Source organism: Polypterus senegalus, chromosome 14 (genome assembly GCF_016835505.1).
Source record: "Polypterus senegalus isolate Bchr_013 chromosome 14, ASM1683550v1, whole genome shotgun sequence".
NCBI classification, from domain to species: domain Eukaryota; kingdom Metazoa; phylum Chordata; class Cladistia; order Polypteriformes; family Polypteridae; genus Polypterus; species Polypterus senegalus.
The window spans coordinates 32617586-32643367 of record NC_053167.1 but is presented as its reverse complement, the minus strand read 5'-3'; the positions used below and the strand labels follow the sequence as shown (position 1 = coordinate 32643367).

General features: G+C 38.7%; 1 protein-coding gene across 2 annotated transcripts in view; it reads right to left on the bottom strand.

Moving 5' to 3' along the window:
* Window positions 1-6319: 6319 nt before the first annotated feature.
* dhx35 (DEAH-box helicase 35) overlaps window positions 6320-25782 on the bottom strand; it is a 47091-nt gene continuing 27628 nt past the window's right edge. The window contains exons 13-22 of one of the 2 annotated variants that reach the window (XM_039735059.1): window positions 19971-20095; window positions 17407-17461; window positions 16639-16734; window positions 13632-13726; window positions 12553-12630; window positions 12324-12453; window positions 10621-10702; window positions 9870-9941; window positions 6900-7011; window positions 6320-6689 (exon numbers count right to left, since the gene is read on the bottom strand). In XM_039735059.1, the coding sequence (XP_039590993.1) occupies window positions 6651-6689; window positions 6900-7011; window positions 9870-9941; window positions 10621-10702; window positions 12324-12453; window positions 12553-12630; window positions 13632-13726; window positions 16639-16734; window positions 17407-17461; window positions 19971-20095 (884 nt within the window). In that variant the 3' untranslated portion in view covers window positions 6320-6650. Of the gene's footprint in view, window positions 7012-9869; window positions 9942-10620; window positions 10703-12323; window positions 12454-12552; window positions 12631-13631; window positions 13727-16638; window positions 16735-17406; window positions 17462-19970; window positions 20096-25782 lie in introns of both variants that reach the window. The other variant, XM_039735058.1, reaches the window with a different exon arrangement.

Sequence of the window (25782 nt, the reverse complement as noted above, 5' to 3'; positions counted from 1 at the left end):
TTACAGTGTTAATGACACCCGCAACCTGGGGTCAAACCTCAGCCCTCAGGGCTACCACAAAGCAGCACACAAACATGGCCTAGTATGCTGATCTAAAGGAGCAGAACAGTACACAAAAATAAAAGCTGGGGCGCAGCACAGGACAGAAAGCAATTAGAGTTGTGTACTCGCCACAGCGCCATCCATTTTGGATAGGATGCAGTTGACAGAGTTCTTGGCATTGTTTTGAATGACTCTTGGTCTCTGCTCTGTTTTGGGTGTTTCTCTGTATTTTTATTTTCTAACAGTTAATCAGGTGTGGTATGGTGGTTGGCACTACTGGAGCACATCTCCTGAAGACTAACTCTGAATCCTGACCAGCCATTGTCTTATGTGGAGTCTGCATGCTCTCCACGTGTCTATGCAGGTTTTGGCCAGGTAAGCCCTTTTTCCTCCCACATCCTGTGTGTGATGGGTCACTTGGGGACTGGCATGGCGTCTAGGCCTGTTGCCTGCATTGTGCTTGAAGCTACAGGTTAGACTATGACTTTGAACTACCATGAATTGGATCAAGTGGGTTCAATGCTAAATAGACAGAATAGTAAAATTCTAATTTATTACATTGATTAGTTGTTGCAACCCTAAGAAATATTAACTAAAAATACAGAGAAACACCCAAAACAGAGCAGAGACCAAGAGTCATTCAAAATAATGCCAAGAACTCTGTCAACTGCATCCTATCCAAAATGGATGGCGCTGTGGCGAGTACACAACTCTAACTGCTTTCTGTCCTGTGCTGCGCCCCAGCTTTTATTTTTGTGTACTGTTCTGCTCCTTTAGATCAGCATACTAGGCCATGTTTGTGTGCTGCTTTGTGGTAGCCCTGAGGGCTGAGGTTTGACCCCAGGTTGCGGGTGTCATTAACACTGTAATCACTAACTCCATCAAGTAAGACATGTAGGAACAGATGAGCATACAGACAATTCTACATTTGATTTATGCTTTACTTTATTGAAAGTCATTAAACTTGCACATTGCCTGTCGTCATGACAGAGCGGTGAGAGTCTGTGACAGGCCACTTCACTAATTTTTTGTGTCTACTTTCCACCTCCTCACTAACTGTGTTCTTGGAGACCATATTTACAAAAAAAAAGTACATATGGTGTAACATTCAGGTGCATTTGTACACTTGGTTAGCTTGTTTGAAAGTGTCATTTTAAACTCATCTGGTCACTTTGAAGTTTGTCACAATTTTGTAACAGTGAGTCCTATTCAAAAATAAGTGATAATAGAATATACATAATTACATGGACTAACAGTGTACATAAAACAGTGTTTGTTTTTAATACCATTTAAGAGTGACATGTAGCTGAAGTTACTGTTCTGGACAGCAGATTCCAACTCAAGTACTGAAAAGATCAACGTGCTATTGTTGAATGTGGAGGGTCTGTGGCTACCTGTACTTCTTAACACTTACAACTTTTAAAAGAGGTAACCGATGGAGATTTAAAATCTGCACTGAACTCTCAACGTAAAATTGTTGACTGATGTGCTGCCTGACTTGTTTTGGAAGCAGTGTGACTCTTTGCAATGTATTATAGGGCTGGAGAAATACTGAATCATTAAAAACTTTAGCTAATGCAGCCATTCTGAGTACACATTTAGTCACGGAGTGTAAAGTGTCACTGAGTAATCATTCATACATTTCTACATAAGTTGCTATAATTTCTTTACCTTTACAGACGTGAGCATCATGTTCCTTACCCACTTTGATTTGCCATGAGCTGCTGTGAGTGAAATTCACATACAGTGGTGTGAAAAACTATTTGCCCCCTTCCTGATTTCTTATTCATTTGCATGTTTGTCACAAAATGTTTCTGATCATCAAACACATTTAACCATTAGTCAAATATAACACAAGAAAACACAAAATGCAGTTTTTAAATGATGGTTTTTATTATTTAGGGAGAAAAACAAATCCAAACCTACATGGCCCTGTGTGAAAAAGTAATTGCCCCCGAACCTAATAACTGGTTAGGCAACCCTTAGCAGCAATAACTGCAATCAAGCGTTTGCGATAACTTGCAATGAGTCTTTTACAGCGCTCTGGAGGAATTTTGTCCCACTCATCTTTGCAGAATTGTTGTAATTCAGCTTTATTTGAGGGTTTTCTAGCATGAACCGCCTTTTTAAGGTCATGCCATAGCATCTCAATTGGATTCAGGTCAGGACTTTGACTAGGCCACTCCAAAGTCTTCATTTTGTTTTTCTTCAGCCATTCAGAGGTGGATTAGCTGGTGTGTTTTGGGTCATTGTCCTGTTGCAGCACCCAAGATCGCTTCAGCTTGAGTTGACGAACAGATGGCCGGACATTCTCCTTCAGGATTTTTTGGTAGACAGTAGAATTCATGGTTCCATCTATCACAGCAAGCCTTCCAGTTCCTGAAGCAGCAAAACAACCCCAGACCATCACACTACCACCACCATATTTTACTGTTGGTATGATGTTCTTTTTCTGAAATGCTGTGTTCCTTTTACGCCAGATGTAACGGACATTTGCCTTCCAAAAGTTCAACTTTTGTCTCATCAGTCCACAAGGTATTTTCCCAAAAGTCTTGGCAATCATTGAGATGTTTCTTAGCAAAATTGAGACGAGCCCTAATGTTCTTTTTGCTTAACAGTGGTTTGCGTCTTGGAAATCTGCCATGCAGGCCGTTTTGCCCAGTCTCTTTCTTATGGTGGAGTCGTGAACACTGACCTTAATTGAGGCAAGTGAGTTCTGCAGTTCTTTAGACATTGTCCTGGGGTCTTTTGTGACCTCTCAGATGAGTCGTCTCTGCGCTCTTGGGGTAATTTTGGTCGGCCGGCCACTCCTGGGAAGGTTCACCACTGTTCCATGTTTTTGCCATTTGTGGATAATGGCTCTCACTGTGGTTCACTGGAGTCCCAAAGCTTTAGAAATGGCTTTATAACCTTTACCAAACTGATAGATCTCAATTACTTCTGTTCTCATTTGTTCCTGAATTTCTTTGGATCTTGGCATGATGTCTAGCTTTTGAGGTGCTTTTGGTCAACTTCTCTGTGTCAGGCAGCTCCTATTTAAGTGATTTCTTGATTGAAACAGGTGTGGCAGTAATCAGGCCTGGGGGTGGCTACGGAAATTGAACTCAGGTGTGATACACCACAGTTAGGTTATTTTTTAACAAGGGGGCAATTACTTTTTCACACAGGGCCATGTAGGTTTGGATTTTTTTTTTCTCCCTAAATAATAAAAAACATCATTTAAAAATTGCATTTTGTGTTTACTTGTGTTATATTTGACTAATGGTTAAATGTGTTTGACGATCAGAAACATTTTGTGTGACAAACATGCAAAAGAATAAGAAATCAGGAAGGGGGCAAATAGTTTTTCACACCACTGTAAGATGGACACTGCAGAGCCGAGTGAGGGAGGGCAGACTGGTGGAGACCTACAGCTGCATTCTGATATAGTGAGGGACAGTACTTACAGGAAGAGAAGCGTTATTAGCAACTTGAGTAAATCAATACACATCTAATATCATGCATATCTGATATGATAATGCACATTATCCCACCCCCATGTCCTGCCCCAGGGTTTGTTTTTTTTTAGCTTTAGTGAGCACAACTGCAGATGTTTTGCTGTCAGAAGTGACTGCTGAAAAAGTAAAAGAAATAATATAAAAAAAATACACAAGTTGAAGCATCTGCTCTCAAGGTAACACTGAAGCAGTAATCTAATTAGAGTTATATTTACAGAATGGTTCTCTGCTTTAAAATCAAGTTTGCAAAGTCACCAATGCTTCCCAATGGGAGATTTAGAAATCTCAAAAATGTGTACAGTGTGCTGTTTAAGACATCTCAATGGAAACTGAACTGTCCTCACACATTTTCTTTGAAGAATAAACCCACCAGGTTTCAACAAAATTAGCCCACTAGGAGCCACACTGATTCATGTGGTTGGACGGACAGACAGACATGGCCTCCTGCAGCAGGTACTTTTCACATTATATGCAAATACATATTAAAAAAACAAGAACTAAATGGGCAGGGTGAAGTTCTGTGACTCACTTAGCAAGTCATTTACTAAATCGTGTAAAGTGGTGTTTAGGTAAATGCCACTGATTGTGGAAGCATTTCTTCTAAAACGAGGGTTAGGGCTCATTAAAGGATGCAAGTGATTGCTACTCTCGGAGCCAGCAGTGCCTTAAAAGGACCAAGCAACAGTATCTCAACTACAGGCCTTCTCCATACTCTGTAACGTAAGCACAAGTAGTCTGGCCCAGGAAAAGCAGCCATTGTACACTACGCCCTTCAAAGTGCCTTTTGGATTTTCTTCACAACTTGGTGCTTAAAGTGGTCATGTTGGCCAAGTGAACGCTCCTCAAACCCATTACTGATCACTTAGCCTTGACTAGTACTTGCAGAACCCAGAAATGTGCCACTATAGTTAGCTGTTTTTTGCCCTCATAATCTTGAAACAAGACTTGGTACACAATTTAGGCAATTATTTCAAAAAGTAGGTAGGAATAAAAATTGCAGAACTGAAAAAACAAAACATGACTGGATTTAATGGTGTCTGTCTTTGCAGTTTATTGCGTCACAACACAAAACAAAAGGGAACGCATGTGTTTCAGATGTGCCATTGTAAATGAAATGTAAAGGAGATTCGACTCTGAGCAGCAAAATAGTTCAGTGACAGAGGCACAGGGTCTCCCTAGGGTTTGATGGCTCCATCATTACAGCTTTAAAATTAGGCTGCACATATTCTTTCACGGCAACACGGTGGCGCAGTGGTAGCGCTGCTGCCTCGCAGTTAGGAGACCCGGGTTCGCTTCCCGGGTCCTCCTGGGAGTTTGCATGTTCTCCCCGTGTCTGTGTGGGTTTCCTCCCACAATCCAAAGACATGCAGGTTAGGTGGATTGGCGATTCTAAATTGGCCCTAGTGTGTGCTTGGTGTGTGGGTGTGTTTGTGTGTGTCCTGCGGTGGGTTGGCACCCTGCCCAGGATTGGTTCCTGCCTTGTGCCCTGTGTTGGCTGGGATTGGCTCCAGCAGACCCCCGTGACCCTGTATTCGGATTCAGCGGGTTTGAAAATGGATGGATGGATATTCTTTCACTTTCAGTGATAAAGCGTATAACAAAGCAAAACACAATTGAATCTGCCGATTAATTCAATGTTTCATTAATCTGGGCTCCTGTATTTTAAAGCGCCCTTCCACCGTCTATCTGACTCCAGTCTCATAAAGCTCTGCTTTAACTATGGCTGTCCTACTTACAGGTATTGGGCCTGCAGTTTACAGACACTCAGTATCGCACTTGTTGTTCAAGTTTCGGCACACGTGCTCACAGTATCTTTTTTTTTTTTTCCCTTTTTGCTGTAAATGCACCTGCTTAATAAAAAAAAAAAAAACACACCTTAAGATTCCTCTTCTCAAAATCTTTAAATAAATGGAGTGAGGGGAGCTCCAGCACTCAGCCTACTAGAAACCAAAAACAAAGTAAAAAAGATTAACTATAAGTATTACATATTAAAATGAAATTACATTAATTTAAATGAAAGTTAAATATGAATAAAACACACTCTGAGCAGATTATATACTCTGACTGACATACAGTACATGCACCTTAAAACTCTGCATTTAAACAGACCATTAAGTTAATCTGAAGAATAACGAACTGTCAAAATTGTGTTAACAACTTTACATTAAGATTGTCACAATGTAGACAACAAAAAAAAAAGAAATCAATATGAAAAATGGAAAGCTGGTATTGAAGCACAGCAATCCAAACTGAGTTTTTAGCCTTTTTCTTACTGGCAGAAACCCCACTACCTTTCCATAACAATATCATTTTTAACTGTACATCTTGCTAGAGAAAGCCTGGTTTTGAGGTACCGAGCAACATGTGACTGAAAACAACGTTTAAAGGTCCATCTCCCATTCTCTGTCACAACCTCCTGGAAAATGTTCATCGGACAAAAATGACAAAACTAGCTGTGCTACCCATCTAAGATGAGCTGAATTCTAAGTAATCAATGTAGACCCCAGTGTTAATATTTGGAGTTCTTGCCAAAAATAAAATGCATTGCATTTTTCATTCCAACAGATGGAGTATTACAAACATTAACACTGCTTTTACTCATCCCATACCAATTGGCATAGCAGAGACATTGCAATTCCAAAGACGGAGATTCAAGGTATTTAAACATCATAATTTTACTTCTTCTGTACTTGCCGCCAAGCGTACCTATTTCATTCATAAGCAAAGGCAACACAGAGTAAGCAGAAAAAATGATGCTAAGTGAAGGGAAGACGGAAGGATCAAGGTCCCCATAATTTCACAAGAAATTTATTTTTCTTCACAGACATTACCAATAAAATTCTTCACAGAAGAATAAAAGACTTTGTTACAAAAAATCAGCAGACTTGCACAAACTGCAAATACTTTTGGTAAATTCAAAATCCTTAACAATCATTCAAGTTTGCAGCAAGGAGGAAAGAATAGTCCTTGGTTTGCCAGTTTACACAGATGAGTTGTTGCTTTTTGGACTTTCAGCATCTTCTAGATGATACCACTACGACATCCCATTGATGGTCATTCAGACACAACTCCTTTTCACCAAGAGATGGTATTGGTTTCAGCCAAGGCAACTCAGGTCATTTTAGCTTTCTTGTTGGCAAATGACAAGTGCTGAACAAAAGAAAAAAAAATCTATTTACAAGTTACGTCAATAAGAAATATTATTAAGTAAAAACAAAAAACCTAACTTCTCACAATCTATCAGCTTTTATTTCTTACAAGTTCAGTCATTAAATTACTACTGATCCAGTTTTCCACTGTTGCTACTTAGCAAGTGTAGGTATCACCAAAGGCAAACCCCAGAAGATGAAGAGTTCCTACCGTTCCTTCTTGGTAGTAGTGTGGTGCTAATTCTACCAGCCAGGATGACTCCACCACGGTCACATCTCGCATGAAGTACTGGGAAGTCTGAATTATTTCATTAAAGACAACCCTGAATAACAATCAGACAATGGTCATTCCAAACTGTGCTTTATCTTTTTCCAATCAGTGAGAACAACAAGCAGGATTTCTTTCAAGTTAAGTCTTTTTGGATCAATATTTACAAGTCACTAATATAAGATTTTTATTTTTTGAATCTGTGACAGTTTTATATTCTGTAGGTTTATGTTCTAACATTAAAGCTGAGCAGTCCGCGGATGTTGTTACAGCTGTAAGAAGATCTGTTTGCCACCTACAAGAATGCAACAAGGTCAGCCCTCGGCGGTCTTACATGTGTTCAGACAAATCCTTTAGCTTACAGGCATTCCTAGAGACTACAAAACATGCAGCACAGGCTACCGACCTGATCGATGTAAGCAGGTGATAAGCTTTATTGTCTTATCAAACTAAACTCACCCACTGGGTCCAAGATGGTTTAAGATATGAAGTCTTCTAAGGGACTACTTTCACCTACCTACACAGCAACATAATGTGTTTAATAAATCCTTAAAATAACAACTGAATGTAACAGCTGGGGTCAGGTTCCATCTGTAACCGTGGGGCTTGTTCAGTTTACTCCAATGTAGCAGCTGGCTACAATCCTTCACAACCTGAACTCATTTTAGATACTTCTACCAAATTCTGAACATATACAACGGCTAGCTAGCCAGCCTCTGATGCATTATAGACGCCAATGGTTAATCAGCTCAAGAACATACAACAGTCCCAAAGCAAGAACTTTACCACTGCCTCAAGCTAGATAAACAGGATACAGCATCAAATGTTTAGAACCAGGCAATGGCAATGATTGTTACATTCAGTTCAATGATCTGGCACATCATGACAGCACACTTTCAGTTCTAAAATGACTTACAAGTCACTTTGTCAGTGTAATTCCCAATCTGTCATCAATGAATATGTTCTCAGAGAACACTTCATCTAACACAGGCTCAAAAGGACGTTAGAGCTCTGTCATGACAGGAGACCATGGCACTGGGTATTTGAAAAAATAAATAAACAGAGCGCAGCAGGAAAGGTGAAGGTGACAGTGTGGCGGGGCGGCTCTAAGGTGTTACGGAGTAATTTGTCTGGAGTCCATGAAAGTGGATAAAAGGAGTCCAAGCAGGACAGAGAAGGTTCGTGAGAAAAAGTGTTGGGATTACAAGCCAGTGTGGCAGAAGAAAGGCAGAGCAGTTGGTGGGCCTGCAGATGAGCGAGAGGTGTTGTGCTCCAGGGTTGTATTACTCCCACCGAGCACTCCATAGGAGCAGCAGCAATTGAGTGCTCCAGGGTTCCTGCTAGACTGAAGTCAGGTGGCAGGACAATGGAGGTCCGGCTCATAGCGCCCCAGTGGGTACTGGGATGACAGCCATCGAATGGGACTGCAGGTGTTGGCAGCATTAGGCAAATGGTAGGAATCAAATATGTGTGTGTAGCTGTCAATCCCTGAGCAAACTCACGTACTCAGCCACAAGCAAGGGATAACTAAGAGTTGTACATCAACTTGATGTTGTATCATTAGATGGTGTGAGAAAACCAAAGTCCCTGAAGGGAGTTCACACATTGTTATTTTTTTTCTCCATTTGTATTAAATTCTCTGTTGAAAGTGCTTATTTGTACACTCTAGTAAATCTCATGACATTGTAAAGCACACTTTACACGATCAGTTGATGCTACGAAGTTCAGAAGTCTATATATCTTCATAAAAACTGTCACGTGATCAAGAAGCGCTATTTTGTAGATAAAGGCTTTATTAAAGTCATTTTATTATTGCAGAGTTCTTTTCTCTGGGGAAGAACAGCTGTTGTTGCAGACTACTAGTAATTGTACTATTTCAGTTAACACAATTATTCATTAATTCCTGCTGGGAGTATTTATACTGTTATTAATACTAAAGTGCTAGAATATTCCATTGTCTTAACTTTGCTGTGTTCTTTATTTATAAGAAAACAGTGACTTAAAAATGTCTTTTCTACTAACTTTTCCTTATTACACTGTTGGAAGGCAGGCCTGTTCATTTCTGATGCACTTTGTACTATGAACTCTAAAGAGCTGGGCCTTAGCCTCACGTAGGGAGGCAAGATGTCAAAAGTTGGGAGAAATGGGACTAGCGGTCAATTCTCTGTTTCCCCATTTCCTTCTTATCCATGTTACCGAGATGGGCTAGGTGGTCCTTAATGCTTGTGTAGAACCCCTGGCCCTTCTCATCCTGTTTATTATGCACTGGCCATTTCACTGCATTCACGAAGTGGAGGGGAAGCACAGGGAACATAAATTAGGGGTGTTGGAAAGGTGCGTCACTCGAGTATTATGTTATCTCAGCTTTGCAACTGGCCCTCTTTTGAGCCCCTGTTTTGTAAAGTCATTTTTGAATTTATTTTCTAGTGTTAGCAATTTTATTGCTACACTCTACCTGTTTTCAGATTCTGTTTAGGTATTTGCTCTTTTTGATTTGGTCTCTGAATTGCTTGCTATTATTATCAAAAAGGACAACAGAAGTATGTTTTGTTTTTGTTTAATAGCAGTCAAGCGAAATAATCTAGAGAGGCAGTGAGTTCACCCGTCCAGGCTGAAGACCCATAAGCAAATGAGTAGCAACTACCGAGAAAAAATCTGCAGGTGAGAGGGACAGAAAGTAATGGTTGATTCCCAGTTAACAAGCAGCTAGATCTCTGAAGCTGTTGGCGAAACAGCCAAATCCAAATACACCCAGTTTTTGACAACACTACATTCCACAATAGCATTCTCCTATTTAATTTGGTTTACTGAATTTACTGGTGCTGCTGTGACAGTAATTGAGCATTAATAATACTTTTCATACTAAATGTTTTGATTTAATCCTAGTGTAGCAAAAAACAAACAAAAGCGTACCATTTTGGTGGTTTCTCTGCATACAGGACTGAAGTCGGATGTATGTGCAGCTCATGGTCATCATGAAGTGTCCTTGAAATGATAAAAACAGGAACCTTCTAACCATTTATCACAAACCACTTACAAGTTTTTGTCACTAGTAATTTGTAAATTATATCAACAATACTTGAAAAGTTATAATGATAGAAAAACTATATATATATTAATATTATATTATATTCAAGGCATTCGTAGTCTGAATCACAATCTGACTGTGTGGGTGGTTACCTACCAGGTAACGCTTGTGGTTGGTCAGCAAGTCGGCTAACGTCCGCCACGGTGCCGTCCTTCAGTTGCGAGAAGCAGATCATAGAATGGTTGAAATAGTTTTTTACCCTCAAATAATGCAAAGAGTACGCGACACGTGTTTCACACTAATTCTGAGCTCATCAGGCGTACACACTCACTGCACTCCCTCTCAGGAATCAAACCTTGGGCATCAGCTTAAGAGGCGAAGCTTCTCACGTTGCGCCACGGCGTGTGGTTCGTTTATTTGACAGTATGTAGGTCGGGGTAATTACATTCAAGGCATTTGTAGTCTGAATCACAGTCTGACTGTGTGGGTGGTTACCTACCAGGTAACGCTTGTGTGCTGCTTCTCGCAACTGAAAGAGGGCACTGTGGCGGACGTTAGCCGACTTGCTGACCAACTACAAGCACTACCTGGTAGGTAACCACCCATATATATATATATAAGTCCAAAAACACTCACCTATAGGTACCTGTGAAGTGAAGTCTAGCTGCATTAGCAAAAAAACCAGAAACAATACAGCGCAGGATGACATCTGGATCACCTGAAGAATGGATAATAGGGGTAATTAAAATACAGTGAATAAAATTATAAAGAGATTCATTATAATATTCTCAAACCAGTTTAATACATTTCAGGGTCACAGAGGGCCAGAGTCAATCCTGCCAGGCCAGAAATTACCCAAACAGGGCACCAATCCACTTTCTGGGCCCATTCACCCAGACAAAACAGGGCCAATTTGTAATTCCAACTTCCATTTCCATTCATTTATTTGGCTGACGCTTTTATCCAAGGTGACTTACAACATTTATGCTGCAATTGGTTACACGTCTTTTGGTTTTCCCGTAGGAGCACAGGCAGGTCAAGTGACTTGCTCTTGGTCACACAGTGTCAGTAGCGGGATTTGAACCCACAACTCTCAGGGTTTGAAGTCCAAAGCCTTAATCATTACACCAGACTGCCAATGAACCTAATCTTGCAACTCTATGAGGCAATGAAAAGAAAACCCATTCAGACACTGGAGAATATGCTGACTCCATATGGAAAATGGCCAGGCTTGGGATTCACATCCATCAGGCTAGGTCCATGAAGAAGCAGCATGGTCCACTTTGCCATTGAGTTTATAAAGTTTGTTCTAGTCTTCTACTATAACACACTTTCTGTTGTGGTTATTTTTAAGTTAATGACAAACTGATTGATGGCATACATTTGACAGTTTAAGTTAAGAAACAAGAAAAAGAAAATATAAGAAAATGCTCACAATGTTTTCACAGTGCTGTATGAGATGCAGGTGTCACTTTTAATAAACACAAAGAAGCTTTGCAATTACCCATTCTTACTATAGAGAGCACAGAATCATTATTTGCAAATGTTTTTTTTATTTTTAGATTTCCAGTTACCACTAATCTCCACTACAGAAGAATGTAACAATACACATAGTAAGCCACTTAGCTGTTGGCATACATAAACACTTGTGTTACCCAACGTGTAACCGAAGACCTTAAAGAACATTTCAAAAACGTATCTGAAGGTCACAACTATAGAAAACTGAAGACCATTAATACATGTTCTACCACATTTACTTAACACAGTTTTGCAAATCAATCAAAGCAATTGTCCATCCTGCTTCATGTTTTTATCGCAGTGAACTAAAGCACCTGCTGTAGCAGTCTATGCAGAACGTACTGACCATGGCTGGTCTCTAGTGTAGGACAATGCAGGCAGCCCCTAGGCATAATATCCAAGACGGCAATTTAAGAGGCTGCCTATGACATACCACTTTGGCTGGGGTGAGGTAGGAGGGTGATGTAATAGGCTTTTATACGGATGGGCTAGAAAACCACACAAATTCTGACAGTGACTTTGTCAGAAGATGAGCCTGCTGGCCTAAGTATCCAAGGGGGATAGTTGTCCAACACATCACTAGCAAATCGATTTCTGAAAAATGCAACTATCTCACAGTTACTAAATGTGTCTTAATTTGTTTATTATGAGCATATAGATTAATTAAAAGATGACATAAAGAAGATAAAATAGTAAAATATCTAAGCCAAGACAGCTTTATCACTAAAACAGAATTAAAAATCAACATTGCATATCTAATTGACTGGCACTTTGACCTTGGCATTCTTTCACATTCAGCAGTAACAAATGAAGAATGTTACCTTCACTAGATGTCTTGGGCACTTTGAACTTGGCTAGCATTCTCTGTAGCTGCTCTCTGACAGTTACAGCTCGCTGTAGACCCTTATAGTTTAGGAATCGTTCCTTACACCACTGAGAGCTTTTGTTATTCTATGAAAGCAACATGCATAAAGAATTACTTTGCTAAATCAAAGCATCACATTATTAATTTAGAAATGAACATTTATGAGCGATTAATGTTTTTCATACCTTTACAAATGCTTCATAGATATTTAACATGGTGAGGTGGTCACCTTCTTTAACTGAAAATTTCCTATGTTCAATGGCCTAGGAGAAATAGTGAGGAAAATGTAAATCTTAAGAGAAAATATGAGTTTGTAATTCAGTTATGTGTTCATAGCCTGACAGGAACAGAAACACACAAACAGGAACCCCTTGTGCATATACTGTATAGGCTATCTTAGGAATTAATTCCACAGTCGGGTGAATGTATCAGGAATCACAAAAGTCAACCTGGCAAAGCTCTCCTTAAAACTTTGTACAAATCCCAGATGCATGTGGAAAAATATCCAGATGAAGCATGTATTCTCATACAGATATGCTGGTATTTATGCAAGAGAACCATTTCAAGGAGACCAGAGTTACTATCTTGATTACATTCTGTGGATGTTTAGTTACTGGGTTGTTCAGAAATGTCAGAAAGTTACATGGATGTTGAAATAAGGGAGCCACCCTCCTTCCATCCAAGCAAGAAAGAAATTATTAAGCCCAGGTACCATCAGTCACAGACATACACCACCTTCTTCACTGCCGCTGTGTGTCATCAGTGGAGGAAATGGCATGCTGTACTATCAGGGCAGCGGTGGTGAAATTGTGGTGAGCAGAGCACGTGTCTAGAAGCTGACGTTTACGCAGCTTTCAAAAGCAGTAAAAATGCATCAGCATACATGTTTGAATCTCTGCTGTCCACATCTGTCTTTGCTGGGTTTTTTTTTTCTTTTCAATTTCCAATTCTTGCCATTGTCTGTGTCTCAGATGAATCTTCATGATTTGAATATTCTGTGCAACATAATAAATTATTATTTTTAAAATAAATCAAGCATTGCTGCTTAGGCCTTTTTTTAGCAAATAAAAAACACAGCATGGGTGATCTCTTGAATTTCTTGTACAACTTTCACAGTCCTCTTCTCCCTTACGTGGGATATGTGTTCAAGGATTTACACTGGTATGGGTTAATAATCAAATCACAGTAAAGCCTTCCAGACTGCAGTAATTTACCAGATCACATGAGTGAAGAGGACATTAAACAGCATAGTCTGATCACTTACAGCTGCTTTCTTCTGATTGGGGGGAATCAACAGTATATTCTGGATTTGCATCATTGCAGCAATAGACAACATCTCCTCAGAACACCCGAAATTCCCTGAAATGCAAGTTTATATAATCATAAATAATGTAGGACCCTGTTTGCTTATCTTAACACTGTTGGAACATATTCTACATCTTATTTGTATTGTTATTCAAATCATTTAAGCCTGGTTTACTCCACATTACTTTAATTATTGCCTACTGAGTAAACTGATAATAGTTTCTTTAATCTATGGGGAAGAAAAAGTCAAGCTTGGCCGTGATATGAATTCCAGCAACATGTGCTTCTAGTGAGTTCATTTTAACTTTGGTAATTAAAGACCAAACATTAATTAATGGCAAACATTAATTTAATTTGATTCAATTTTGGCTCTGTATAGTCTTTGTAAACTGAAAATGTATTTTTCTATTGTACACATTTTTGATCCTACTTTTAAAACATAAAAATGTGAAATCCCTATTTCTGTATTCAGAATATTAGATAGTAAAAGTATAATTTGAAATCACACTTAGAGTTGGATCAGTATGTGAGAACCATTTACATAGGTGCAGGTTGAAAATGTAATGTAGTGCATCTAAAGTACATATGTCCTATTAGTATCGACATTAAAATATTTCTGACCCTATTTTTTTTATTTTGCTCATTAATTGCATTTTGTATGTGGCTACTGGGTAAATTGACCATTACCAAAATCAACATAACTCTGCCATTTTCCACATGAATTCTTCAGTCAATAGTGGCACTACTTATTGTCAATATAAACTGTGGTTAGGACAGCTGTGTGAAAACAATGCAGCCTTTCTGAGGATGTACTGATCTGCTACTGATCTGGTTAGGCACACAACAGATGGCCTATTGAATGAAGAAAATCCAGGAGAAGTAGTTGGGGTTGGATCCCCAAATGAAGGGCTACTGCCAAGAATGAAGAGGGAGGGAGGCACTGAAAATAAAATAAAGAATGGAAAGGTAACAGGACTGGATAAAATACTAGTAGAAGTCTGGAAAAATGTAGGCAAAAAGGAAGCATATATGTTGTGGGATCTAGTTCAGAAGATTTATAAACAGGAGAAAATATCACAGGATAGGAGGAAAAGTGTGATTGTACCCATTTATAAGAAGAAGGGAGATATTCAGGATTGTGGAAAATATGGAGGGATAAGGTTGATGTCATAGACCACCACAGGGAAGGAGCAGATTGGTTTTCAGACAGAGGAACAGCTGATGCAGTCTTTGCATTAAGACAGCTCATACAGAAGCATCAAGGAAAACAGAAAGGCTTGCATAAGGGGTTTTGGTGATTTGGAGAAGGCTTATGATGGAGTGCCACGTCAAGGGGTCTGGTGGTACAACAGAGTGAGGACCCAGGTTACAAGCACAGTTAGTATTAACAGACAAGTTAGTGTCGGTCTGCACTTGGTATCTTAGTCGCTCAACTCTTTCAATTGTTCTGTTGAATCATGGTGCCTGCTTTTTGCTAATGAGATTGTGTTATATGGAATCAGAAAGGAGGAACTGGAGAGGATGTCAGAAGAATAGAGAAGGGCTTTGGAGGACAGAGAATCAAAGAGAAATAGTAAGAAAACAAAATATCTGAGGTTTAATTATAATCAGAGTTCAGAGGTTAGCCTGCAGGTAGCACTATTTATACAAGTGGATACATTTAAATATTAGGATTAGAATGGTAGACCAAGATGGAAGATGCAAAGATAACTCACAGAGTGCAATGTGGATATGACATCTGGAAATGGGTACCATGAGTATTGTGCAATCCAAAAATTAAGGCAAAGCTTAAAACACAAGTTTTTTAAGACAGTGGTAAGACCAACAATGATATATGGACTTGAGACACGTGCAGTAAATGAAGCACAGGAGAAGAAGCTGGATGGGGGAGATATGAGAATGTTGAGATAGATGTGTGGAGTTAGAAAAAAGGACAAAATAAGAAAAAAGACAATCAGAGATACAACAAAAGTAGAAGGGATATCTAAAAATGTACAGGAAAGTAGGCTGAAGGACTATGACTTTTGTGACAATGAGTATGTGGGCAAAAGGCTGATGGTAATGTAAGTATGGCAAAGAGAAAGCAAAGGAGGCTGAAACAGAAGTGGATGGATAAAGTAAAAGACAATTTGAAGGAAAAGGGTGTGACTGGGAGGGAGGTGAAGGACCAAGCTGTGTGGCGAGAGCCGAACAGGCAAATCAGCCCCACATAGAAGTGGGAAGACATGAAAACGAAGAAGGTGATTTTGACCATACTTAAATCTAATTTCATTATTTGCGTAATTCTGTTCAATACAGTATCTGTAGAAAACTTTACAGTTCATACTACTCTCAGACTAGCTGCCTCCATGAAAGAAAAACACCACATTCTGGCTTGTGATGTGAAGAGAACGTGTGTGGCATAACACATTCGTCATTTTCAAAGATATACTTAAAGATATTTTTAAAGACAATAATTTTGAGTGGATATCTGTGCCAAATAATCAAAAGACAAAAAATCTATTATTTTGAAATTATTAAAAAGAATCCTAGAATTAAAAATTCATTATGAGTTATTAAATTAAACAAACATCATCGTAAGTGTTTCAATTCAGAGGTTGCAACTGTCAATGATTACAAGTTTTTTTTTTTTATAATTTTATCTGCCACCAAATACACAAATATGCCAGCAAATATTTCAATATATTATTAATAAATGTTTAAGCCTACTAATGTTTACCTTGTGATTATTGGAAAAAAAGTAGGTTTGACATTTCTATCTCTAGTTCAAGTGTTACACAGGAGTGAAAAGTAGCTTAACATTCTCAAACCCACTTAACCCAATCAATGGTCAGTGGAGGCCTAGAACCTATACTACTAGCATCTGTATTTGAATATATATAATAAAATATATTTTCCCTGTGCTGAATTAAGTGAGTGATGACTGAAAGGAGAGTTGTTATTTAGCAGATGATGATCATGCCAACCTGATTCCAGCAGCATTTTAGCAAACATGGGGCTCAGGGGAAACTCAGCCATGCGGAACCCCAAAGGCTCAGTCAGTTGACCCTGTTCATCTAAGCCTGTGAAGACAAAGAAGCCTTATTTAGTTTATTACACAAATGCACATCAATATTACTCAACTGTGTCATTCAATTCAAAACCACTTCTCTAAGCACAAAAATACAGAGATCTGACACAAAGGTTTACTTACATCAGCTGTGATAACCACAGCATAAAGTCACAGCTGTAACTAAGGAAGTTATTAGGCAAGTTCTAAGCTTGGGAGCTTCAGTGTATCCAAATATAACTTTTTATGTATTAAACTATACTAAGACAAATAGTGTTTTTACTGATATTTATGGTTGATGTCAAATCTTACCTATTTTATTGCCCTTGAACCATTTCACTTTGTATTAATATCACCTTATGAAATCTTGTAACCATTGATGATCCTTATACCGTATACATATGATAGGTGAAACAACCATGTTAATGAGTCATCACAAGTTTTCTATATAATGCTAAATTGCAAATGTCCTTTGAAGTTGCACTGTATGCACAATACATTTTACAAAAAAATATTTAATTGACAGGAAATCCAGAGGAACAAAAACGAGCCATTTCTTCATTTCTTTCTGGTATAAATGATGTGTGACCATAACAGGTTTGTCGAGGATCTTCTACTACTTAATTCAACAGAAGCATGACTGTGAATGTTATTTTCTTCTTGTAAATTAAGGAGAGGTACTTACCTCCAAGCGCATACAGCAGTTCCAGTGCCTGCACCATGGATTGGGCTGGAGGAGGCTGGAAGATAAGAACGTAAGAAATTTGACAAACAAAAGGAGACCACTCAGTCCATCAAGCGTGTTTGTTTGGTCAAGCTTGGTCTAATAGCTAAGCTGTCCCATTATCTCATCCAGATACTTCTTAAATTATGTCAAGGTGTCTGCTTCGACTTCATGATTCGCTAGTTTGTTCCAGATTTCCAAACACTGACACTCGATTGTAGGAGAATGGTCCTTTATTTTTTCTTGTAATAATTTCTTCCTTATGTTACTCCAGACACATTAAGCTGCAATAAATCTGTATTTTGATGGTGTTTTGCACATCCCTTTCACAATCAGCATTGTTATCATTTTTAACGGTTAGTCAATATTTATAAAACAGACAGATGTACCTACTGCACTGCTCTGCTGTTGGGTTAATGGGTGTACTAACCACAAACTGTTAATACTTCTAAAGGGAACTGAAAGTATACATTTTATTTTGATCCTGTTTCTGCTTCACTCTTGAACCTGAGATCTGTGACTTGCTGTTGCATTTATTATAGCCAACAAAAGCTGGTTTTCTTTCTCATTAAACATAATGGGAGATAACTCATATTTCTGATTTTACTTTTATTAATATATAAAAGGCTTTAAAATTGCTATCGGTAACATTTTAGATGTATCTTGTACTCATTTATTCTTACATAACAAGACCTTTACAAAGGTTTCTTCTGGTGTTAAAAACCCAAAGCATCAGCAAAGTGGTTATTCATCTATGCAATGTGATCTACTAAAACATCTTCACTTTGGAATGGTCAGAGGTGGCTTGGGTGAGACATGTCTTTTGATATTGTATTCTTAATTATAAAACCTGTGAAAATCCTTCATATTAACAAGTAATTTTATCAGCATAGCATAGGGTGTTATTAAGCCATACGGCACAAAGATGAATAATGTATTAACAGAAGTTGTATAAGCATAATGAACACCAAAAGAAGCCTTTGTTATGGTCTTGTTATACAAGAGTAATTTTTCATTTTTGCAGTACCTAAACTAAAGTGTTGCCTTGATATTTTAAACAGCATTTTCAATTTTTGGAAGCATAATTAGGTACCCCAATGATCATATCTGTTTTGGAGACGGCTGGTTTGACACAACTTTTAAAACAAAGGTGTAATGAAAAATAAGTATTAAGGTTATGTGTGTTATATTTTTGCTGAATCTGTAAAGTTGGAAAAGTTCCCATTTAATTTAATCCTGTACGTTATTCTTTGACAACTAGAAATGCAATGTAGCATTAGATTGGCACCCCAATTTACTAACTCGTCGTTTTAAAAAAAAAAACTTCTTTTTTTAAACCATACTCTACTTTTCTTGCGATTTCTTTTAAAAGTTTGATGCATTTTTTTTTTTATTTAGTAGCCAAATTTTTAAGTTGTTTATAAAAGTGTTTGCCAAACTGTTTGTCTTGTTAAAATAAGAAAGGCCTTTTACATTGAAGAACAGTATTCATAAATAACTGCACTATTTGCCCATGCAGTCTTTTACAGAGGGGTGAATCCATCCCCATCTTTATTTCTGAGAGGTGGGATGCACATTTTATACCCAGTCTTGTTTCTGACCTGTTGCCAATGAACTTTATTAGTTGTGAGATGTTCAATTAGGTGTTTTTTTTTCACATTACACAACATTTACAGTGTTCTGTTGCCCATGTCCCAACCTTTTTAAAACGAGTTGCTGGCAGTAAAGTCAAAACGAGCATATACTTTTCATAAAACAATAAACTTTGTCAGCTTCAACATCTGATATGTTATCTTTGTTTTATTTATAAATAAATATGGCTTTAAATGATTTGCAAATCCTCACCTTCTACTATTATTTACATTTTACACAGTATCCCAACCTTTTTGGAAACAGGGTTGTATATTTGAATATTTACTGATTTTTAATAGGAGTATTCAGACACATATTTTTGCATAATTTGACAACTGTAATGCATACATTTACACTGAATGTCTTTGGAATGTGACAATAAACTGGAATATCCAGAGAAAATCTTAAGACGTATGGGCAAAATCCATATGAAGGCCAGGTACAGATAAAACATAATGGTCCTGAAGTTGTAAGGTACTTAGTATTCTGCTACCATGCTATGCCAGTCATATTTAAAATAAAAATAATTTATCAAACAACTATTATTCTATCTATCCATTTTTGCAACCTGCTTATCCAGGACAGGGTGGCAGGGAAACTGATGCCTAACCCAGCAATCATCAGGTGCAAAGCAGGAGCAATACGTGGACAAGTCTCCTTTTTGCAAGGCAATAGGACTAGCACTGTTCCTTCCAAAAACCATTCAATTAGTCTTTACTTTTTATGTAGTCATTCACGGTAAACATAAGCTCAAAGCACTTCACAATCTAGGTTATTCAATACTTCAATTGGTCTGAGTCCCCAAAAGATTAGGGTTATGAAAGTGCAAGATCTATAACCCAATAATTATGCAATTTGCCTGTTAACATAAAAATCATAAATTTAAGCCTTACAGAGAGGAAGCTGAACCTCAGCACATTGTCAATCCCCAGGGCCTTTAGTTGTAGTATGACAGGAGCCAGATTAGCACGCTGCATCTCAGGTACTGTGGAAGGAGGAAGCTTCTCAAAGGATTCTTCTGCACAAAAGAAAAATTGAAAAAAAAAAATATTGCAGCCTGCGATCAAAAAGTCATGCTGTCACTTCACATAGTGATATAATCTAGATTGGCATTTATTAGATTACATTAAACATGTATTGAGTTTGTTTCAGCAAACAAGAAAGGTGCTCTATAATTTTACCACTGAGGCTCTAAAACTAAATTAAATGTAACTGTTAGAAATGCTGCCATCCAGTGGTTAAATGTACCATCAACCAACTTTTATTTAGCAAAAAAAAAAAAACTAGAATAGTAATATCTTTTTACAATACAAAACAATTCAAAATGTTGGAATAGTCCAGTCTATTATACACCATATTAGTTCACAAGAGAACTTAAAGCATTCCCTCACTTTTAACCATTTAGCACAGTGCTGGTAAATAAAACCCAGTTAGGTGTTGTTTTGTTTGCCATCAAACTTCTCCAACTTTCTTATTCTTGATATAAACGTCTGAAAACTCTGAAAAAGTGTTACTGCTGTAACAGTGTCTGTGCAACATCCAACTACAGAGGTGTTTACTATCTCCTTCTAATTTAAATGTCTATACTATTAAGTTGCCACATTAAATATAGTAATAAATGTGTGTTTCATTATTTTAATGTGAAATCGCTTTTTTATGTGAACACTCATCTTTTGGTATACACATTCTTTCACAATTTCATAGTTTTACCTGGCCTGCTTCATTTATCACACATATTGTGTGTCTGCATGTAAGGAGTACTGTGTTAAGAACAGACCAGAAAATGTAAAGACTGCGTTAACTGTAAAAGTTATTACACACATAAACATAGTCTCTCTTCTGCTCACTTGAAACATTAAGTACTAAATCAGCGGTGCACTTGCTCTAAACAATACAGACACAAATACCACAGAAAAAAGCAGCAAGCTTAAGTATTCATTTTCCAAACTTGCCAAGTTCACTTCATTGTTATTGGGAACTGCATCCTATTTCAGCAGAGACAGGTACATGGCAGGAATCAACCATGAACTTCATGCCAATCCATGGAATTTGAACACTTGAACCAAGTTAAAGTTATCAGCCAGCCTAACAGATGAGTCTTTGAGATGTGGGTGTAAGCCAGACTACTCAACAAAAAAACAGACAGACACAAGGACATCAAGCAAAACTTCACACATAAAGTGAATAATTACTGCAGCCCAGGTAAGCAGAGAGCTGAGGAGACTTCATGCCAGCAAAGCAGTGGGTCCAGATGGAGTATCGCCACAACTGCTGAAGGCCTGTGCGTTGGAGCTGGGGAGTCCTTTACAGTGTGCCTTCAACCTGAGCCTGGAACAGGGGAGAGTCCCGAGGCTTTGGAAAACATCTTGCATTCCCCCAGTCCCATGGGTATCACGTCCTAGTGAGCTGAATGACTACCGGCCTGTCGCTCTGACGTCACATGTGATGAAGACCATGGAGCGGCCGCTTCTTCACCACCAGAGGCCACAGGTCAGCCACGCCCTCGACCCTCTGCAGTTCACATACCAGGAGAAGGTGGGAACGAAGGATGCCATCATCTATATGCTACACCGATCTCTCTACCACTTGGACAAAGGCAGTGGTGCTGTAAGAATTATGTTTCTGGACTTCTTTAGCGCCTTCAACACCATCCAACCTTGGCTCCTTAGGGACAAGCTGACAGAGATGGGAGTAGATTCATACCTGGTGGCATGAATTGTGAACTTACAGACAGACCTCATTATGTGTGTCTCAGGAACTGCAGGTCTGACATTGTGGTCAGCAACAAAGGAGCACCGCAGGGGACTGTACTTTCTCTGGTCCTGTTCAGCCTTTATACATCGGACTTCCAATACAACTCTAAGTCCTGCCACGTGCAAAAGTTCGCAGATGACACTGCTATCATGGGCTGCATCAGGAGTGGGCAGGAGGAGGAGTACAGGAAACTAATCAAGGACTTTGTTAAATGGTGCGACGCAAACCACCTACACCTGAACACCAGCAAAACCAAGGAGCTGGTGGTGGATTTTAAGACCCCGTTATCATCAGAGGTAACTGTGTGCAGAGGGTACAGATCTATAAATACCTGGGAGTGCAGCTTCATGATAAATTGGACTGGATTGCCAATACTGATGCTCTGCGCAAGAGAGGACAGAGCCGACTATACTTCCTTAGAAGTCTGGCGTCCTTCAACATCTGCAATAAGATGCTGCAGATGTTCTATCAGAGGGTTGTTGCGAGCACCCTCTTATACGCGGTGGTGTGCTGGGGAGGCAGCAAAAAGAAGAGGGACGCCTCACGCCTGGACAAATTGGTGAGGAAGGCAGGCTCTATTGTAGGCACAGAGCTGGACAGTTTGACGGGCACTGAGCAGGCTTCTGTCAATCATGGAGAATCCACCGCATCCACTGAACAGTATCATCTCCAAACAGAGGAGCAGCTTCAGCGACAGACTGCTGCCACTGTCCTGCTCCACTGACAGACTGAAGAGATCGTTCCTCCCAAACACCATGCGACTCTTCATTTCCACCGGGGGGTTTGGTTATAAACGTTAACATTATACAAAGTTATTGTCTGTTATACCTGCATTTTTATCACTCTTTAATTTAATATTGTTTTTTTTGTTTGTTTTTTATCAGTATGCTGCTGCTGGAGTATGTGAATTTCCCTTTGGGATTAATAAAGTATCTAGCTATCTGAATAGGTGAGGATTCTTATGAATGTCAACTGAGCTGTGGAAATTTATGCAAATTGTATGCCTAATGAAATAATGAGATAACATACATGAGTAATAAATATGAAATGCAAAAAATGCAAATTTAGCCAGCACAAACTTTGGTGCTGCACAAGAATGTTCAGACTTATTTTCCACTAATGGAACAAAACAGTATGTTATATTTAGTAGAGGCTTGGCAAACTAAGGCTCGCAAAACACATAACTGCTTGTGTGGACAATGAAAAGTTATGATCAGTGAAATGAAAAAGCCAAAAGATATCCAAGTGCACCATGTCAACTAAGCACACCATTCCCAACTTCAAAGAGCCACAGAAAAAATATTCTTTGAAACCATCAAATGTCAAATACAGAATGTTTACACCTCAGTTTTAGAAATTTATGAAAGGAATAATACAAATTCTTTTTAGGTATCATTCTATGAGGGGGTAAGAGTATTATGAAGGAAATGCAAGTTTGCTGTAATCACAGCATTTGCTTAAATAATGCTTATATTGAGTTTACTTAAACATCTTTCTATTATATAAAAAAAACTTGGGACGAGACGTAACTTTCTTAGAGATGCATTCACGTTCTGTGAGACTAGACTTTGTGCCAAGAGATTTAAGCATGCCCGGGGCCGGAGAAAGACAAAGAGTAGATGACAAAGTAGAATGTCGTAAAGAATTCAAAAACGTTGTCGCAGTACACATGCAGAGCAGGTTAAAAATGATGGAAGCAGGAAAATTCGAAAGTCTCAAAAAAATGATAGCAAAGATCGCATTAGCACAAACAAACGGAAAATATTACTCAGTGAAATAACGGAACAGTGAAAAGAGATAGGATAGTGTTTGAGGATGTCTGGGGGAGAAGAGAGACAAGGCAGTGAGACAAAAGGACAGCTGCTGTACAGGCTTTTAAATATTTGAAGCGCCGCACAAGATGCAGATCATGCGGCATGGTAGCAGCAGTAGCAAGCCAGCAGCTGATCAAGCAAAGAGGAGGTTTAAAAAAAAAAAAAAATATTTGTTTCCCATTGTATCACAGTTTAAGAGGGGTTCTGGAGGAGCGGCCACGTCTCCTTGGGGTGCGTTCAGCCCCACTCTTTACAACCGCACATATTGCAGGCATGGGTTGGCGAGCGAAGGCCCCTAGTACTTTCATATATAAATATTTTTGTGTCAAACCAAAAAAAATATCGATTTATTAAGTAATCCCACATAGGTGATGTATCTTTTACTTATGTCATTAAATAACTGGTTTAATGAAGTGAAACTGTGAATGTATGAAAGTTACTTGTCTTTAAGTTCAGAAAAAAAGTGTTATTCTAGTGAATGAAAATTCAGAGCTACTGTATATACTTGGCAGAAGACTTTTTCTAAGGCAGCTTACCAGACAAGCATTACCATTGTTCACAATTTTTTGTTTTTATTTATAACTAGCAAAATACTCGCACTTCGCAGCAGAGAAGTTATGAAAAAGAAAAGGAAACATTTTAAAAACAACGTAACATGATTGTCAATGTAATTGTTTTGTGACTGTCATCAAGGATTTGATTATCATTATTTCTTTCAATCAGGTTCGTATTTGGAGGATGTGTTGTGTTCAAGTTATATTCCGTGTTTGTCAACCGTTGTAAAGATAACAGGTTTCAGTCGAAGTGTTCACTACCCAAATCGCTACTCATGAATCTAAGATGTTTAACAGGTATTCCCGGTATTAAGTTGTGGATTTGCCTGCGAATTTTTTGCGGCAGCGTGTCTATGAACTTAATTTAAACTTAAGCTTTACACCTTGCTTTCCTATTGATATGTTTACAAAGGCATGTTCAGATTCAGAGGGTTGTTCCTTTCTTACTGCATCAATAAACAGCTTGTCTTCCTCTTTATCTGAGACATCACACACTGCATGCATGGGTTTACCTTTCCCAGTCCTGCAAACTTTAGCGAAGTGGTTCAATTTACCACATTTTTTACACTGTCTTCCTTTAGCTGGACATTGACTTTTTCCACCATGTGCTTTGTTTTCGCAGTAGCTGCACTTATGAATATGCTTGTATGCGTCACACGCTTCATATTCTTTTGCTGCCTTCTCAATTGTGTAATGCGTTTTTGTTCAGCGCTCTTTGGAGGTCTTGCTTTTTGTGTGCGTACTGCGTTCACAGTCAGTTCACGTGAGCCGCTCGGAGTACATGCATCGAAGGTTCTCAGTTGTGCTTGTGCTATCTCGTGCAATCTTGCGATGTCCACGGCTTTATTTAATGTTAGCTCAGACCCGGCACTTAAAAGTTTCTCTCGCACTTTTGCTGAGTTTGTGCCAAACACTATTCTATCCCTGACCATCTCATCTTCGTTTGCATAAGCACAGTGCTTCATCAGCAATTTTACCTCCGTTACAAAGTGATCAAAAGTCTTGTTTATACCCTGCGTCCTCTCATTAAATTTGTATCTCGCGAATATCGTATTCGTCTTAGGCATGACAAACGACAGAGGCAGCGTGTCTATGAACTTAATTTAAAGTTAAGCTTTACACCTTGCTTTCCTATTCGTTTGCATAAGCACAGTCCTTCACCAGCAATTTTAACTCTGTTACAGCAATTTTAACTCCGTTACAAAGTGATCAAAAGTCTCGTTTATACCCTGTGTCTTCTTATTAAACTTGTATCTCGCAAATATCGTATTCGTCATAGGCATGACAAACGCCAGCGGCAGCGTGTCTATGAACTTAATTTAAACTTAAGGTTTACACCGTGCTTTGTTTCCGCAGTAGCTGCACTTATGAATATGCTTGTATGCGTTACTCGCTTCATATTCTTTTGCTGCCTTCTCAATTGTGTAATGCGTTTTTTGTTCAGCGCTCTTTGGAGCTCTTGCTTGTTCTCTGGGTATGGGCAGGCACTCAATTATGTGGGAGGTGTGACGATGAGGGACGCAACTCCGCCTCACACGGCAACCAGCTGCAGGCTATGGCCATATATATGTACATAAGTAGGT